This window comes from Gouania willdenowi, chromosome 4, assembly GCF_900634775.1.
Source record: "Gouania willdenowi chromosome 4, fGouWil2.1, whole genome shotgun sequence".
Lineage (NCBI taxonomy): Eukaryota > Metazoa > Chordata > Actinopteri > Blenniiformes > Gobiesocidae > Gouania > Gouania willdenowi.
In genome coordinates, this window is record NC_041047.1 from 20,277,668 (window position 1) to 20,293,258 (window position 15,591).

The following is a 15,591-nucleotide window of genomic DNA, read 5'->3' on the forward strand; positions in this document are numbered from 1 at the left end:
TGCCAGATCATTGTTTGCTGTGTCGATCAATACTGTTTACTCTTTTGTGGGTCCCATTGGTCCAGCTGACACAGCAGACATTTTTTTTTGTGTGCTTTTTGTCACAGTGTTTGTATCTACAATTGGCTGAACAAAAGCAACACACATCAAAGCTGAGACCTGAATTTTGGAGAGGAGCTTTGTTTTGTAGCTCATCACACAATTATAAGTGAAAGACAGATGTGATGATGCGAAGTTACTTTATAATTATCTATATCCATAATTAACCTAAAAGCCACATTTTGAAGATCTGGCTTTGTAGTAGTCTGTCTATCAAACTGCTGAAAACTTACCAGATGTAATACTTCAAATTACCTTTTTATATACTGTATGTTCCTATGAATACATTTCCAAAAAAACTGTATACAAAGTTAAAAAAGGGCATTGTGCAAAAATTTTTATTAAACCATTTTAACAACAGTTAAATGTTGTATAATACCATTATAACACCTTTAGCATTGATCTTAACATCCTGGTTGAATTCTTCCACTGAATTATTATTTATATTTTTATTATTGTATAATGTAATCCAGCCACATTTGTAGGCTATTCTTTTACAGAATGAATATATTCTAAAGCTGACAGAATGACTTTACATCAATTTCTGCAGAGTTTAGAATTTTACTCCGTCTTATAATATTAGGAATATTTTTCTTTAGCTTATTTTAACCAATTTCTCCAACAGACCTTCGGAGTTTACTTGAAATAAATCAAATTATGCTCTCGGTTACAAGAAACTGTCCAAAACGAAGTCAAGTTCCCCCCAAATGTATCCAACTGAACAATAGAACAAACAATTCTGAACAAATTCTGAGAAATTTCATGTAAAAAATGCCTGTTTATTGAGTAATATTTCAAGGAAATTGGTTAGAAAGGCATATAGTGTTGTTTTCCAGTTGTTGCTAACGTCATCAGTCCCATTAAACACAACTGATCAGCTGCAGGGTAAACTAATAAAACTACTCCACAAAATCTTTATAGTGCATATACATTTTGTTCCCATTTATTTCTTAGATTTAAAACGTTGTGCCTCATAGAAATGAGAACTATTTGTTAATAAAGACATGTTCATTTGGTATATAAGGAACTACTTTTTTCAACTTAAACTTTACTCAACTGTTCATGGGACATTTTTGGTGCCCTGTGTGATTTTCCAGTTTTAAAAAGCAACATTGAATCTAATATCCCAACATGACACTGAATGTTCTGCTGTATCTGACACAGTATGTCAAGGTTACCGGGTGTGTTTTGGTAGTTTGTTTTAAAGGAATAATATCTGCTGACTGTTAGTTTTTGTAATCACTGTCTGTTTAGGATGAGGTTGTTCCTGTTTGCTGATATGTATTACAGGAAGGCCCTTGTCTGCACTCCTGTTATGGGTAACTGCTGACCTTTAAGCTCCAGGTGGCAAAATGAAAAAAAATTAAAAAAATCATGCAGGGTCTGAGATTTCTATTCTTCAGATATGAGAGGAAACACTTGATCGTGGGTAATAATATAGTAATACAATAAAAAAAAAATGTTTTTTTAAATAGCTACGTTGAACAGTCCTAAGCATCAGAGCGACATCCTAGTTATAATTTAAAGAATCTGTATCTACACTTACATTTGTCATAATGCAGGCACTTGTTTGCACCTAAAACCAATTCATCAAACTGTAAACAATTAAAATAATGTGACATGTTATTTACTCGTATAGTGAGTTTTTACACCAGCAAACTTGATTTCAACTTAAAATACCAACAAAAAAAAAAAAAAAGACTCTTACTGTTATAGAACTTCATATTTAAAGTACATGAAATGAAAGAAAGCAAAAGCACATTAGAAAATGTCTCATTAATAAAAAAAAAAAAAAATAAAAAAAAAAAAAAAAAAAAAAAAAAAAAAAGAAAATACAGAGGAAGAGAGAAAGCTTGAGTATGATTACACTTACGGACACCTGAGAAAATGTTGGGCAAATTCTCATTCTCTTGCCCTATATGGCAGTGATGAAAAGTCATAGGAAAGGTGCACTAGAAGACAAATATCTGGGTTAACACTGATATTTCATCATTTTTGTGTAAACACTACAACTTTTACAGAACACAATGATAGCAATAAAACTTGTAAATGATGTTCCACATGTATGAATTCCACATATTTCTTACATCTTGCATGATTGAAATGTGATTTCAACTGAAATGAATGAACATTATCATATTTCATGAACAATGGGCAGATTTGAGGGGCCGTGTGGGACCCTAGAGAATCTGTTGAAAAATCTGAAAAAAAATTTGACATGATTGTTTACCCCAAAAGGAACACAATTTCACATTTTCCTTAGCGGAACGCCTCGAGCACTCAGGACCGGCAAGTCTTGACTGATGCATGAGAGCAGAGAGTGTTATTAAAGGTGAGTCTGTTACACGTCAGCAGCATTCCTCCATCTGCCACAGCCCATCCTTTAACACAGTCCGAAACAACAAAGTGATACAGGGACTGGAGATGAGTGAAGCTACAGCTTAACATTTAAATCTGCCAACTGAGGACAAACCTCCTCTCATGCTCTTCATTATTCCTCTCTAGAGGGAGACATTGTCCTGAGTCTGGACACTTTAGAGAATGTTCTCTGACCATAGAGTAAGACTGTTGGCTTCTCCAAATAATCACATTCAGTGTGTTGGTATGACACCTATAACATAAACTCAATCAGCATGGCCTCACTCACTGTTTGAAGAGACTTGGATTTAAGAAACTTGACAAAGACTTCCAAAGTGATGTAAAATCAAAGGGATTGTGTAGTTCTGGGCTGATTCCTCACTGTTCTCAAGATCATTTGTTCCCCACCAGTGTTTGGAATAACGACATTTAAATTAACGGCGTTTGTTTTTCAGTAACGGGGTAAACTAACTAATTACTTTTTACGCCGTTACAACGCCGTTAACGTTACTGAACGTTAAATGCGGTGCGTTACATGCATTGATTGAATAAACTTTTATCCGAAAGCATCCCTGGCTTCTTACACAGCTGTAGTGAGGAGGTGGGTTAAAAACAAGGTGAGCGATTATGATTGGCTAAAGCGACATGCCAACGCACACACTGCAGATTGGATGAAGCTGCAGAGATGGCGAGCGTGGAGCAGTCAGATGAAAAGTTGTCATTTTTAGGGTGACGATACAAACACTATTTTATATTAATTGTGGTCAAAGGCAAGAACGTGCATGTGAAGTGTTCATTGTATCCAGGAGTGAAGACTTTGTCCACATCCGTTGTAAGCAACTCAAATTTAATGAAGCACCTCACGACACACGCATCTAAATAATCTGAATTCTTTGACATAGAGCAATTTTTTTTTATTTTTTTTAACAGTAACGCAAATAGTAACTTTCCTTGTTAATGTGTTACTTTTATTATAGAGTAATTCAGTTACTAACGCAGTTACTTTTTGGAACAAGTAGTGAGTAACTGTAACTAATTACTTTTTTAAAGTAACGTTACCAACACTGTTCCCCACGAGGTGAGATCTTGCATGGAGCTCCAGGTCGATGGAGATTGTCAGTGATCTTGTATTTCTTCCATTTTCTAATAATAGCTCCAACAGTTGATCTCTTCTCACCAAGCTGCTTGTCTATTGTAGATTGGCTCATCCCAGTCTTGTGCAGGTGTACAATTTTGTCCATGGTGTCCTTAGACAGCTCTCTGGTGTTGGCCACGGTGGAGGTTGGAGTCTGACTGTTTGAAGGTGTGGACAGGTGTTTTTTATACAGATAATGAGTTCAAACAGGTGCCATTAATACAGGTAACGAGTGAAGGATAGAAGAGCTTCTTAAAGTAACAGGTCTGTTGGAGCCGGAATTCTTGCTTGTTTGTAGGTGCCAAATACTTATTTTATGCAATAATTTACAAATACATTCTTGAAAAATCCTTGGAAATGTGATTTCCAAGGATTTTTTTTTTTCACATTCCGTCTCTCACAGTTGAAATGTACCTATGATGAAAATTACAGAACGCTCTCATCTTTTTAAGCAGGACAACTTGCGCAATCGGTGGCTGTCAAATACGTTTTTTGCCCCACTGTATTTTGAAAATGACTTCTTTCTTGCTAAAGTAACACCTTACTATTTTTTGGGGATATTTAATCATTTTATGTGCCGAGACGTTGTCATATTCTACAATTAAGAAAATGTTGACTATGTTGTTAGAAGATTCATAGGTTATTGTGGTCTAAAAGCTCCTGTTTGTTCTCCTTGTGCATGGACATCCCATTCTCAGCGTTCTCATGTGGTGATACGTGGACAGAGATGGATGGCAGCGCCTTGCACACAATGCACTCTTTATTTCCCAGGCTGGATATTGTGTGATGTCGTTGTGTAATGAAAAAGGGAAATCTGTGGCCTTTTGTGAATTAGGTCATCACGATGAAGGGGTAACACTTGGTTATGTCAGCAGAATGATGTGATTTGATAATTCCCATAGCCTATGAACCCTCGGAGAAACAGAGGAACCTGCTAAGGCTTTCAGTCGCACCAATTATCCCATGAGCCTCTGCCTGGCACTAAATGTTAGACATTTGTAGGGTCAGATTGGATGTCATGTGCAGTGTTGGTTTGAATTAGCTGCAACAGCAACCACAAACCCCCACGAAAACATGTCAGTCAAGCAGAACGTGAAACCTCATGAGAACTTCATATCCTACAACCCCCAGAGATGAAGTGAGTATGAATCTCTGATGCTGAGACTTAAATCCTAAATGTTGGACATCCTCCCAGAACTGACAGCATCAATTACAGCATGATAGCCTTATAAAAATAGCTGATTTTTTTCTGGTACAAGGATTTCCTGGGGTTTTATTTTACAAGAACTGTCATCCAATGAGAGGAAAACACCAGGGAGATACAAACTTCACATTTAAATGATTTGACCAAGTGCACGATATGTCTTCTATTAGGGTTTATTCACAATGACTGTGTGTCAAAAAAGTTTGGTAAATGCTCAGTGTCTGACTCAGAGTAACCTCCTGCAGGATAAGCCATTCAAGCTCTTTAAAAATAGTATTGCATCACTATGGTTAACGAGTGACACAAAATGTTTCCCACTAGTTAGCATGTGAGAAAAACATCTGTGCTGTTAGTTAACTAGTTCATTTTTCGGGATATAACTAGTTCACTAGAGACAGAAAAAAATTGCATGTACACATTCACATGTAAAGCCAGTAATGCCAAATGCAGTTGACATGTAAATTTACAATATACCCTTACTAGTTAACTAGTAGGTTTGGTTTCTGTTACGTGTTCACACGTACACAGCAAGATGCACTTTCGAGTTAACACGGAGAAAAAAAATAAAGTTTTCATTGGTTGTCGTGTTTCATTTTGGACTGGGGAGCCAATAGGAAGCTTATCATTGTTTTCATTTCTGCTCATTTCCGTAACTAGTTAACTAGTATACACATTTAGCCCCCACTCACTAGCGCTACTGCAAATTAGTTTAGCCTACTAGTAGATACATTATATATCTTACTTTTACTAGTTCACTGCTAAACATGTTGGGTCCACCTTTTACCAGTAAGGACAAAAAAGGCTTGAACTAGTGAGCATTTGAGCCTTTGCTAGTGAACTAGTAACATTTAATTGTATGCACTAGTTAACTAGAGACCTTGATTCACGATTGACATGATTGGCGTGATTAACAGGTCTCATTGTTTTTATAGACATTTTAACTTTTTGGTGGTTTGCCTAATAGTCTTAAAACATTGTTAAAACATTGTGAACCTGTTCACTCAACCTGAAGGACACTGATGATGTCAAAGCAGTTTGACCTCGCTATAAGAATGTAGTAGACACAGTGTGTGCGTGTGTGCGTGTGTGTGTGTGTGTGTGTGTGTGTGTGTGGTCTTGTGCCTCGGGGTGTGTCCGATTTTATGATGTCAGGATATGGATCCGGGTGATCCCTTCTCAGCCAATCAGTGAAAAGAAGGAGGTCCTTTTTGGGTGTGTGTGTGTGTGTGTGTGTGTGTGTGTGTGTGTGAGAGGGAGACTGCCAAAGAATGATTAACGGATGGGGGAGGTTAGGCTCTAAACTGCTCTGTAAAGCATTAACCTGCTGGAGGAAGTTGGCCTGCTAGCTGCATGCAAAGGTTCAAAGTCAGAACTGGATCAGGTTATTGTAATCCAGGGTTTCAGCTCATTCCAGTATCAAACTCTTTGATAAATGACAGTGCTACATCATCATAGTTGTGGGGTTAGGTCGACCAAGGTCAGGCCAAAAACCCTTAGGTCTCCTGATAAGATCAAAGTCTGCAACAAAAACTTTAAATCTAAGATAATCTGAAAAAGAGAGTTTTGTGAGGGTTAGTTTTGGTTTATTCTATTCTGCGACTCGTTTTGTGGGGTAATTCTAGGGTAGAGGGAAAAACACATTTAAATTAGATACCTTGTGTTAAGTTTGAGTAGTAAACATTTTTTGACTCATTGCTTTGCTAGCTGCAAACTGCTGCGTGCTGTGTGGCCTTGCTCTGGGCTTCTCCTACAGTCCTACTGCGAGGCTGGGTGCTGGACTTGTCTACTGGTGCTCTGGCAGGGTGGGTGCCTTAGAGTGGGGGGGTAGAGTGTTGGGTCCTCGGCTCCTTGGGGCTTTCCTGGGTGTGCAATATGCATGTGGGGGCGGTTGCTGCCTCTCAGCTTGGGGTCTCTGGGGTGTTCGGGGGAGCAACTCGGCTGTGACGGAGTTGCCTGGGGCTCCCGTTGTTGCTGCCGGTCTGGCTGAACTTTCAGGGTGGCGCTTGGGTTTGCAGAAGTGTCTCTTGCACATACATTGGTCATGGATGCACTGGCATGCCTTGGGCTGTGGGATAAGCTCGTACTGGGCTTAACCTTAGATACGTTGATCCCAAACACCAGTTTTAGGTATAACCACCATCATTATACTTAAGCTGGATGCTGTGTCACCCGCTTCAATTCCTCCACACTTGTCATCAGACTGGCTGAACTGATTACACAGCACAATATGCACAACTGTATCATGACATTGCACTCTAACCTGAAAACAGTTGACTCTTCCCCACCAATTCCATTTTCCTACCGTGACTTTCTCTTCCCTGTTCCCTCCCCCCTTACCTAGGTGTAACACTGGCCTCTCTTTCTATATTCTCACTTTAATTAAGTTTTTCTTTCCCTTCTATTGGGAGGGCTGGTGATGGTCACAATTATGCAATAAAATAAATGCATTTATTTAATTGCAATAATAAAACAAGCATTTCTGTCGTAAAAAGATTGCACTACGTATAGTGTTGACCTTTGACAGCATGTGCAGACAAGGTGAAAAAACAAACAATGTTGCAATGAACGCAGAAGTTCTTAGTGAGTATTTATTGAATGTTAAAGTTGCTGTATTTCTGTTTTTTACATACAGACTGAAGACCAACAGTCTTTAAAGATTAAAGCATTTACTTTACTTCCCAAAAGTCTTCCTTTAACATAACCTTACATGTTAAGTCTACATTGTTCTGTAAAGCTTTGTAGTTCAGTGTATTTTTCTCAAATATTTTCAATTCCGTGTAGGTAAGGGTTGCTTCGAAATATAGATTTATTTCAACATGAGTGCACATCTCCAATATTATATTTTACAACACATCCTTTTCAACAGTGCGATAATCTACACTTATCAGTGATTAAGGATTTCATTTGAATTTATTTCATATCAGCATGCATTTATAAGAAAACTAGAAAGGATGAAAGACAGAATCTTTAATGTTAAGAAAATAAAATTTTGAAAAATCAAATCACAATTTTTCAATGATGCTGCCTAAAAAGAAAAAAATGTTTCATATGGAAAACATTCTGACAGTTGAACCCCTGATTTCTATGTGAAAGTGCTCTCTGTACTAACTTCAGCTGTAATTAATCACCTGCTTCATTTAATAATGAAACGATGGTAAATCACATCAAATGCATCGATAAATGTATGAATTATTTGAACGATATATGTAATACAATTTATTTAAAAGTGGCTCTCAAGTCATCCAAGGACACTTTACAGTAAAAAAAGAATAATAAAAAACAGTGCAATATGATATAAAAGAGAATAATACAAAAAAAAGATAAAAGAAAAGAAAAAAGAACAATGTAGGAGTCATTTTATGTTAGCGGTGAAACCGGAGTGCCCGGAGAAAACCCTTTTTAGAACTCCTCCCCAATCTCACCCCAAGTTCTCCTCCATGCTGACCTTGCCTCCCTCCAGTCCCACCTCTCATTGTTTTCCAGTGAGAGGCAAAAGTCCTCCAAATCAATTCGTTTCTATTCAACTTTATTTATTTAGCGTACATTACAACAAAGTCATCTCAAAGTCCTTCAGTGCTTCAGTTGCTCGATGTACCCCTAAAAATGTAGCTCCTCCTTCTCCAGTCCCATCTGCCGAACCTCCATCTGCTGCCACTGCACTAACTGCTCCAACTTTATCATCCACTCTTGTAGCTTTTCCTTCTCCATCTCCATCTCCTTTTCTATCCCTATCTCTATCGCTACCTCTACCTCTATCTCTATCTCTATCTCTATTTCTATCTCTACCTCTATCTCTATCTCTACCTCTACCTCTATCTCTATCTCTATCTCTACCTCTACCTCTACCTCTATCTCTATCTCTATCTCTATCTCTACCTCTACCTCTACCTCTACCTCTACCTCTATCTCTATCTCTATCTCTACCTCTACCTCTACCTCTATCTCTACCTCTACCTCTACCTCTATCTCTACCTCTACCTCTACCTCTATCTCCATTTCCTTGTCCATCTCCTTTTTTACCTCTATCTTTATTTCCATCTCCATCTCCTTTTCTTTCTCAATCTCCATCTCCTCAATCTCTATCTTCAGCTCCTTTTCCATCTCCATTTTTATCTCTATTTCTATCTTTATCTCCATCTCCATCTCTAAAAAAACTTTGGCTAGCAAGTCATCATAACTTCCAAAATATTCAACCCAAAGTCATAGTTTCCTCAAAAGTATTAGATTCATTTGTCTAGTTGATCATAATACCAGATTTTTTACTATATGTTAATTGTTTTTTGAAATATGCAGCTTCAAGTGTCTATAAGTCCACAAACTAGTAGGCTCAGATGAGTGGACAAAATCCTTGGCCTGCTCCTTCAATCCTTAAAACATTTACATTTTTTTTTTTTTTTTTAATCTAACCCAAACCCTTAATCTCAAATACAAGGAGAGAAATGTTATAGTTCATCCCATTGTCTGGGTGAGTTGAGATGGTTACTAATCCATCACAAGGCAAATGGAGAGAAACAATTACAGGCACACACACATTCACTAATACAGTTAGACCACAAATAATACATGCAAACAACTACTAACAGTCTTTGAGCTTCTTACACAGCTTTCTAAATAGCATATGTTGTTGAACATTAATGTGGCTGTAGATTGAGTAACCTTTTTTTTAACGAAAAGGATTACTTCCTCTCTTTTTCCTATTAATACAGAGCTGTTTGAACTTTGCAATGAATGTCATGTTATTTTTAAAGTTGCTTCTCATTTTTTAATAACTATAAAAAGCAAAAACGAGAAAAACCTTTGGTCGGATTGAGTTCATTTCCAGGTCTCATTTCCTCCTCAGCCATTGTTATTTCATTATTATCTCGATCACGCAAACTTTGTGGAGAGTAAAGCCACCCACAGACATGTGTCACACACCCTCGGTCATGCAAACAATGAGTTACACCTCCTTTTTGGAAAGATGATCATTTTTCAACAACTGTGGGAGACTTTTTCCTTCTTTAGCATTTAGAGAAAAATGAATAAAAACAAATCAAAGGGTTTTGTTAGCAACGGTATTTAAAAAATCTATCAAATCAATATAATTACTTTAGACCAATATTCCTATTGTAGACCAAGCTTTTTTGTGTTTTAAGAAAAAATATCCTCTAATATCAGAGGTGAGCACCCTAATGTTTCCCATTATTCCTAAAGATTTCACCACCTGTCTAAGCTTTAAATGACTTTATGTTTGTTTACTAGTTTCTCCTCGCATATGTTACATGCTGGTTCTATGATAAAACAACTTCACATGCTTTAATGAGCAATGTGGTGATAATGACTTTTGGAAAGCTCTTGATTAAAAGAAGCCCTCTCCTTAAAATGGGTCACCTTCACACACCTTTGATTTGTTCAATGCTTATATAAACGTTCTGTTTTTTCCTGGCACTTTTAACTCTTAAACGTGAATACACATATACGTCAAGTGAAGTAGTGGTGTTTGTGAGCTAAACGAGATTCTTGAAAAGATTCAGTGGTACTGTTATTTTTTTTAAAAATCTTTTTCTATAGTTTAGAAAAGCTAAACTTTTCCTTTCCTTTTGCATAAAAAAACATTTGTTACATGTCTTATGTGTCCTTAAAATCTGGACAGCTGTATTCAGGGAGTTTCATCTGTAATTGGATGGCTTCCTGTAACTCCAAACAAGTCTGAATTTGCCTCCGTGCTCGGTCTCTGTGTAATATTTCAGCCGAGTTCTGGCTTGAACACTTTAAGAAGCATTCCAGGTGAAATGACTGCCGGTACGAGGCCACTAATGGGAGACGCAAAGGAAAAAGGCATGAAAAAGAAACAAATGGGATTGAAGGAGGAAGACCAAAGAAACAAGGAGGCAGAAAAGATAAAGAGAGCAAATTAGAAAACATGGGGACCCAACGATGCTGGATGCTGCTGCTGCTCTTGGACTGGATTACAGGTAGTGTGTGTCCAACACGGCTGTAGCAGATCAGCCTTCACTCAGCTCAGACACGTCTCAACATGTTCTTCCTCAAATGCTGGACGAAAAAAAGACCGGATACTGACTGTACCATATCAAGCTTTTTCAGTTAATCATTGGTGTGTGTCATTTATTGGTCGGGATGGGAATACCAACGCAAAGTATAGACGTATCCACTCCTGGGTCCTGGAGTCAATACTTTGTAAGACAGTGGTTCCCAATCTTTTTTGTCCCATGTACCCCCTTTGCATTTTTGTCAAATCATGTGTACCCTCTCCATAATATGCTTTTTCATTTGTGGAACAGTGGGCTTTCCTAAAACCCTAACTGTGCCTCAAACATTGGTTCCCTATGGCGTAATCTACAAATTCAAAACAATGAGTGGAATTTTAAGTGGAATTGATTTGTTTCAAAAAATATCAATGCAATTTTTATGTGATTACTTCAAAAGAATGTTAATATGATCTCCTGTGTAAAATGTAGCTAATTATTGTGTCCTGTTTTCATAAGTGTGATAAAAATGGCCTCTACAGCATAAAATTATCCTTACAGTATTATTTGTTACTGCTTAATTTATCAAAAAAAAAAAAAAAAAAAATTGGCTAAAAAGGAACTCGGAGCATTTTCTGGTTTTTTTAAAATTAATTGTTAAATCATTCCAAGTACCCCCTGCAATGTGCTCCTGTACCCCACCACTGTTTTAAGATATTCTTCAGGTCGACGGCAAAAGTCACATATTTAATAACTTCTGAGTGTTTTAAGAATCAAATGTATGCATCAAAAACATCCCAAATGTATTAAAGATAGTTTTTAATTCCTCATATGAGAAGCCTATATCAGAGCTGATATAGTGAGCCACCCAATATTCTATGTAGATTTAGTTAAATAAACAGATGGTTCAATGGAGGATAAATAATAAACAGTGAAATCGATTACCTGGACTCAAAACAGCTGGCAGCACGTAGACATGTTGGTGCCAAACCAGAGAGCATGCGTTCACTGCATTAAAACACTGAACAAAGGGGACTAATATACAATATATTACTCATGCCTAATCAAATAACTCTATTAAATGAACCATACCTAACAAATATGGCTGCCAGAGGACAGAAGGAACTTAAGCACAAGTAAAGTGATTCATTCAGTTTTGAATCAGAAAGATTAGATGAGGAACTTCATCTTCAAGGGAGTCCTGGGACTAACTGTATCTTTAGTAATTAGTTCAGATTAAACATACACTGTATGTGAGGGTCAACCTCAACAGTGTTAATAGCTGGAGCTATGGTTAGCAACATTACTAGGGCAGAGCTTATTTCATAGCATATTTGACCATTGTGTGATAGCAGCAACTGAGTGAGAAATTACTGAGAAGAACTTTCCTACCAGCTCGGACAGTCAGGGCCTAAACATTCTCCAAGAATGAATGACCCTAATGTCAAATAACCATCATCGCTCAATAATTAGCAAGATTGATTGAAATGTTTGTCTGGCCAATTGCAGGGCAAGTAAATGAAACCTGATTAGTGTTATCAGACAGTATCTCCTGGATATGGCATAAGCTATAGTCACTTGGACATTGTTGTGTGGCCATTTGGATGTTCTTGTTTTTGTCTTCCTGACTGATTTTGTATCTGTTAGGTGTTACAAGCAGCATCAGTCCATATATAAAGTATTATGAAGGCCTGTCATATGACCGGGAAGATCTACACAGGAGGCATCAAAGAGCCAAGAGAACTGCACCAACAGAACAGCCCCTCCACTACTCCCTTCATCTGGATTTTACTGCTTTTCACAGGTAATTTCATATTTCTTTATCATAGCAACAGCAAATGTCCAGTACACACTGTGGATCCCTGTTTATGTAACTAATTCAGGTCAAAATTTTAACATTACTGAAATGAGGCAAAGCGTCAATATCTCCTCCACAAAGAAGGTAATATCTATTAATTCTGTCAGCACGATTACATTAAAAGTACGAAACGGATTTTGTCAAAATTTAAAACCTAAGATAGACCTTATGCCATAGAAGATGCCATTACATTATGGAAGGAATCCGGATCAATACTGATTCTGGATCACTGTCAAAGATCTAAAAATCCCCATCTATATCGTTGGTGAAATTTAAAAAATTCATGTTGGTTCATAATAAATCAATCTTTATGGAATTTGAGTTAGTATGTTGAGTTTAAAGTGATCCAGATAAGAAATTTGCGCTCTCTGAATGCTCTTGTTTTCTATAATTCTTACCGATTTGAATGAATTGATATTAGACACCTTTTTGAGAATAATGTAAATATCAACAGAATTTGACACAAAAATAAATACATACACATATCTGAGAATGTGATGAGAACAGTAATAGATTAATGACATGTTTGAAGTCTCGACCACTAAACACTGTGACGGGTGTTTATTATTCACTGTAACAGCCTGTCCTGGAACTACAATTTTCTTTGTTTCTTTCAGGAGTTTTCACCTGCTTTTGAGAAACGATCAAGCAGCATTTTCAAAAAAGTTTACAATATTGAGTAGAAATGACTCCATGTCAGCAGATCTCTCCCACATCTATTCAGGGACACTTGAAGGTGAGTGTGTGTAGAACAATTGTTAATAAAAAACAGATCAGACCCAATAAATAAGACATTTTGGCAAGTGTTTTGAAACGTCATTTAAAAATTCCTTTTCCACACAAAATGATTTAGTTTGTTGAGTATAAATAACAGTTTTGACATGAGTTGGATAAATGTGACTTCCACTGCTACCTGTGCAGGTAAAAACAATCGAGGTTGAACTGTGTACAGGTAGTTTTCCTTTTTACTGTTTTATTATTGCATTTATTTGCATCTCTTAAACCTCAGTGTGTTGTACTGTTTGCAGGTGAGCCTGACTCAGGCTGCCATGGCTCTGTTATTCAAGGTCAGTTTGAAGGAACCATCCACACGAGCAACGGCACCTTTCACGTAGAGCCGGTCCATCGATACCTCAGCAGCCCAACGGATCACCACTCAATAATCTATCATGAAGACGACATGGGTGAGAGGATTTAAAAACTGTGTGTGTTACAGTTTTTCCTTGATTGCTTTGATGCAGCGTCAACTCAAACTCCACATTTAACAAAACAGTTACAGAAACACAGGCTGCAACAGTGGCATTCATGGTTAAAATAACACATTTTGTTTGCAAAAGGCTCTAACCGTGCCAATTAAAAAAAAAAAAAAAAAATGCAACAAAAGCAAATGTTTCCTTCAAACAAGACACCTTGCAAACAAGTGTATGAGCCCGTCCATTCAAGAATTACACAGTAGACGAGAAAACGTGTTTGAAGGAGTGTCAAACAGGTGGTTCATTGGTAGCAGACAGTGTAGGTAGTTTCTAATATTGGGAACAGATGGTTTCTGTTTTGTTATCATAGCTAAAACTATGGAGTTTGGACTGCTTGAATGACATCCGTGTTAACTATTCTTACTCATTCCTTATTTTGCTTCACAAATAAGGAATGAAAACAAATGTACCTTTCTAACTGGTTATATTATCATCCTTTCCCACTTCTGTAATGTAATTTTGAAAGCTGTGTTGGACCTGCCAAAATAAATCCAAAATGCAGCTTGAAATGTTCAGCACCTACTGTAACTGAAAGATTGGGAGAGTAAAGTTGCTCAAACTAATGCAAGAGGCGACTGGTGCTCTGCTGAGACAGTGATGATGAAAACTGAGTGGATCCCAGTTTTGTTACGCAGTCAATAAAAACTGCGAAGTGTCCCTCAGTGACACTAATAATGAAGTGCACATAGTCTTACACTTCAAAATAGAAAATGGAATGACCTCAGATGGTTTTCCTGGCCTGTTTCAGATTATTGGAATGAAAGACAAACATCTCTTAGGTGAACATTTTCATCCACAGTTTGGTCCAAAACCTTCTTGGCATTCTTGCCGAGGGACAAACAGCTGCTAAACACGGCTTTCCCGCTGTTATTATTCTAGTTTCAGTCTCTACAGTGTCCAGCCAGACTGAGGCTACTGTGGGTCATTGAACCCTGGACGTGTTTTTATAATATACCCACATAGGATATTATTTAGGGCTTGAGGGGGGGGTGAGGCCCTCTCAAACTGGCCATCAGCCAAGAAAAAGATGAATAAAGGGAAAAATGATTCTTGTAATAAGAGGAGTGGGAGACATTTGGGAAGGGCGGGTCATGGATGGGAAAGTCTGCAAGGTTTCATGACAAATAGTCTCTTGACAAAGTGGAATTTTAAGGTTTCAGAGGCAGCTTCTGTTTGAAAGTCAGTAGTATTCAGTCATTGCAGAACTATTAGGTTGTCCATGTTTTTCAAGGTCCAGCACATGTGTATTTCTTTGTCTGATTCCCATGGTTGTGTGTGAATTAGTCGTCCATCATTCCAAGAAAGCGTTTTCCTAGAACACAGAGCAGGATGTGCCAAGCATCCCCCCCCCCCTCCCCCTCCCTTGCTATTGGTCAACAAAGAGTCAACAATATTGTGCTTTATTCACACGCCGGACTTTCTGGAGGAAACTGTAAAAGATTTAAGCAACAGATGTTTCGTGAAACAATCTGCGTTTTCTTGGAAAATGATATATGAAAAAAAAGGGAACAATAGGAGTTGACATGATGCTCCTGTGTGTGTATCCTGTGCAGCTGCTGTTGCCCCTTTGCTACAATACCAATTCAAGTATCAAAGTAAGAGCGTTCGTTCCGATTAAGGTTGTTATAGTTGATCAGTGATTATTGATAAGTGAAAGTGGTACAAAATGATACAAACCACCAATTACCGATCATATAATAAATGTACGTTTTTTTATG

General features: G+C 37.5%; 1 protein-coding gene across 2 annotated transcripts in view; it reads left to right on the top strand.

Moving 5' to 3' along the window:
- The first annotated feature begins 10,519 nt into the window (after window positions 1-10,519).
- The window catches only part of LOC114461391 (disintegrin and metalloproteinase domain-containing protein 10), a 33,366-nt gene continuing 28,294 nt past the window's right edge, over window positions 10,520-15,591 (top strand). For both annotated transcript variants that reach the window (XR_003673833.1, XM_028443385.1), the window contains exons 1-4: window positions 10,520-10,750; window positions 12,410-12,566; window positions 13,238-13,356; window positions 13,649-13,804. Coding sequence is in view for 1 of the 2 variants with exons in the window: in XM_028443385.1 (XP_028299186.1) it covers window positions 10,699-10,750; window positions 12,410-12,566; window positions 13,238-13,356; window positions 13,649-13,804 (484 nt within the window). In the remaining variant the exon portion in view is untranslated. The remainder of the gene's footprint in view (window positions 10,751-12,409; window positions 12,567-13,237; window positions 13,357-13,648; window positions 13,805-15,591) is intronic.